Source organism: Notolepis coatsorum, assembly GCF_963971535.1.
Source record: "Notolepis coatsorum genome assembly, chromosome: 16".
In the NCBI taxonomy this organism is placed as follows: Eukaryota; Metazoa; Chordata; class Actinopteri; order Aulopiformes; family Paralepididae; genus Notolepis; species Notolepis coatsorum.
Window position 1 is genome coordinate 75,796,341 of NC_140180.1, and position 2,770 is coordinate 75,799,110.

Genomic DNA, 2,770 nt, shown 5'->3' on the forward strand with positions numbered 1-2,770 from the left:
CACGGGTCTAGTAGTCTAGTGAGACGGGACATGGGAGGACGGCGTCTCCCTGAGCTAACGTTAGCTTAGCTACCGTTACAAAATGACAGTCAACTATTCACTTTTAGTTTAATATATGATGAGGCATTGTCTAACCGAACGGTATCTAGCCGGCCAGCTACCGATAGCTCCTGACATCAACAAACGCTCCAGCAAGTATAGTAGAGACGTGTATGATATTGATACCTGTTAGCTGTTAGCTGTTAGCTCACGTTAGCGCAAGTTAGTTCACTGTTCAAAACGAAATGTCCTATTGAACTAAATAATTCACTGAGGCGTTGTATTAACGTTATATATCCGGCTAGCAGTAGCTACAGATAGCTCCTGATATCAATGTCTTATAACACTGATTCGATGCGTATTCGAGCTGAGGGCTTGCTGAGCACAGTTAAGTAACGTTATACCAATAGGGTCCAGGTGCAGCGCCGGAGAATCTTGGCCGTAGCTCGAGGCTACTCGAGTATAGGTCCAGCTGCAGCTCCGGAGAATCCTGGCCGTAGCTGGAGGCTACTAGAGTACACACAGACAGTGGAGCTTGTTGCGTGGTGGCGATGCCTCGCAGATAATACAAGTACAAGTCTAATTATATAATATATATATTATATAAAAAATAAAAAATATATATATAATTTTTTTTTAATTTCTTTTAATCAAAAACGACCGGTATCGGATCGGTATCGGCCGATATGGCTCACGACGATCGGTGATCGGTATCGGTGGCAAAAAACGTGATCGGGGCATCCCTAGTAATGTTACATATTATGTATATACTACTATTTCATAATATTAATAATAATAATAAGAAGAAGAAGAAATCAGTTTGTCACTACAATTGTATCATGAGAAACCATTTTATGTATACTGTACCATGGCTTACCTATGAAAGATTTATAAAGAATTTGGTCACAAAAATAGATAATAATTTCAGTGTCAGGACACAACAAGTGCTACAATCATTCCAGTAATCATTTTGTAAGATTCGTTTTTTTCAAACAGATACAGTATGTCACATTCTCATTATTATCATAACTCTTTGTCGTGTCTCCTTCTCACACACTATTACCAGGTGTGTGTGAGCGGGAAGCGTCGTAAGGACGAGATCAGTGTTGACAGCTTGGACTTCAGCAAGAAGATCCTTCACACCACCTGGCATCCCCAGGAGAACATCATCGCCGTGGCAGCCACCAACAACCTCTATATCTTCCAGGACAAGGTCAATTAGAGGGCAAACTGCCCCCTGACGACCCCTGACCCCACGCATGAGGGGCCCGAAGGGTGAGGTGGAGATGGAGGGCGGAAGAGAGAGAAGAGAGAGAGAAGGAGAGAGTGAGAGAGAGATGGACCAATGTTATTTTAATCCTCCTCCTTCTCTCCTTACATCTAGTTGCTGTTGATCTCGTGTTTCACTGCTCTCTGCTGAGGCTACGCAGAGTTTTCCCGGAAGGGGGGAGTGTCCAGTGACTGACTGGAAATGGGTGTGTTTTTAGGACTGGGCCACGTGGCACGGCGTAGTGGGACTTTCAGCCTGGACACAGTTGGACAAGAGAGATGACCTCTGGAGCCTGGAAGTGAAAACTAGACTCCATCCACACGTACTCCTCCATTTGACTTTCTGATGTAATTTATTTAGCCGTGCGTGGGCCGCCCCTGAAGAAGCGGATCCTGCGCACTCATGCAACAAGAGGATCGCTGGAGGAATGAGGGGGGAAAAAAGCCCTCTGGATCCTCATCCCCTGGAGACAAAAGGAAGGGGGTTTGAAAAGACTTAACATAGAGCACACAGACATACAGAATCTAGCCTACATGGTGGTGGCTCCCTGTCATGTATCAACAGCGCCCCCTGTCCCTCGATCTGGCCATGATACAGGACTCGAGCGCTACTCTGGACTACTGGACAGTGTATCCCACTGTAAAGCTCCTGTTGAGACTGTTATACCGTCTGACCCCTGACCTTCTCGGTAGCACCGAGAGAACCGAGAGAGCGGTTGTTTCTGCCTGTGTAATAACAAGTACACGCGGTCAATCTTTAAATGTCCCCGTGTCGTGTCTCTCCGCCGACACGGCCGCAGTCGATGTGAACGAGGCCGCGCCAGGCCGTGTCTATGGTTTTAATTTAATGCTGTTGTTTTATTGAGTCCTTCTCTTGGTCAATGATTCTGTTTAGAAGCTGTGGTGCCTTCTTTTGGTATGTGGGGTTTGATGTAGAGGGTTCAGGGTGGGGGTGGGGGGGGGGGGCAGAGAACAAGGCAGGAGTGTGAATGTTTTTAAATGAAATGTTAACTTTAGGAAATTACTTTGCTTTTTTTCCTCTCTAAACAAAACAAAATAATTCCAGTCAAGTCCCAAATGAGGACTTGAAGACATGTAGTCAACATTACACTGTAAGGACATGCTTCTGAGTCCAGGGGCGGTGCCTGTCTTCTGTTTACTCTGTGATGATGCGTGGACAGTAACCGCTATTGCACTTCGTCACACACACTGCGGTCAGTCTGATGGAACCAATGTGAAGGAAAAACACAACAGACAGCATTCAAAACAATTTAGCAAAAAGATCCTTGGAGCAAATTGCTCCAGAATTTCCCCCCCAGACAGTTTCACTTTATTTGGATAGTCCCTGATGAAATGATATGTAGGTGTTTAGATATACAGTAAATTAAAACTATCCCATATTCGTTATATGATATATTCTCGGATGCCAACTTGGCGTGAGATAACGCTAGCGAGGTCACGT

At 45.1% G+C, this 2,770-nt stretch overlaps 1 protein-coding gene across 3 annotated transcripts in view; it reads left to right on the top strand.

Annotated features, from left to right (window-relative positions):
* Positions 1-1,261, top strand: part of ppp2r2ba (protein phosphatase 2, regulatory subunit B, beta a) — a gene marked incomplete at both ends in the record, with an annotated part of 189,543 nt that extends 188,282 nt beyond the window's left edge. For all 3 annotated transcript variants that reach the window (XM_084332515.1, XM_084332517.1, XM_084332516.1), the window contains one exon: positions 1,106-1,261. In XM_084332515.1, the coding sequence (XP_084188641.1) occupies positions 1,106-1,261 (156 nt within the window). The remainder of the gene's footprint in view (positions 1-1,105) is intronic.
* Positions 1,262-2,770: the final 1,509 nt, after the last annotated feature.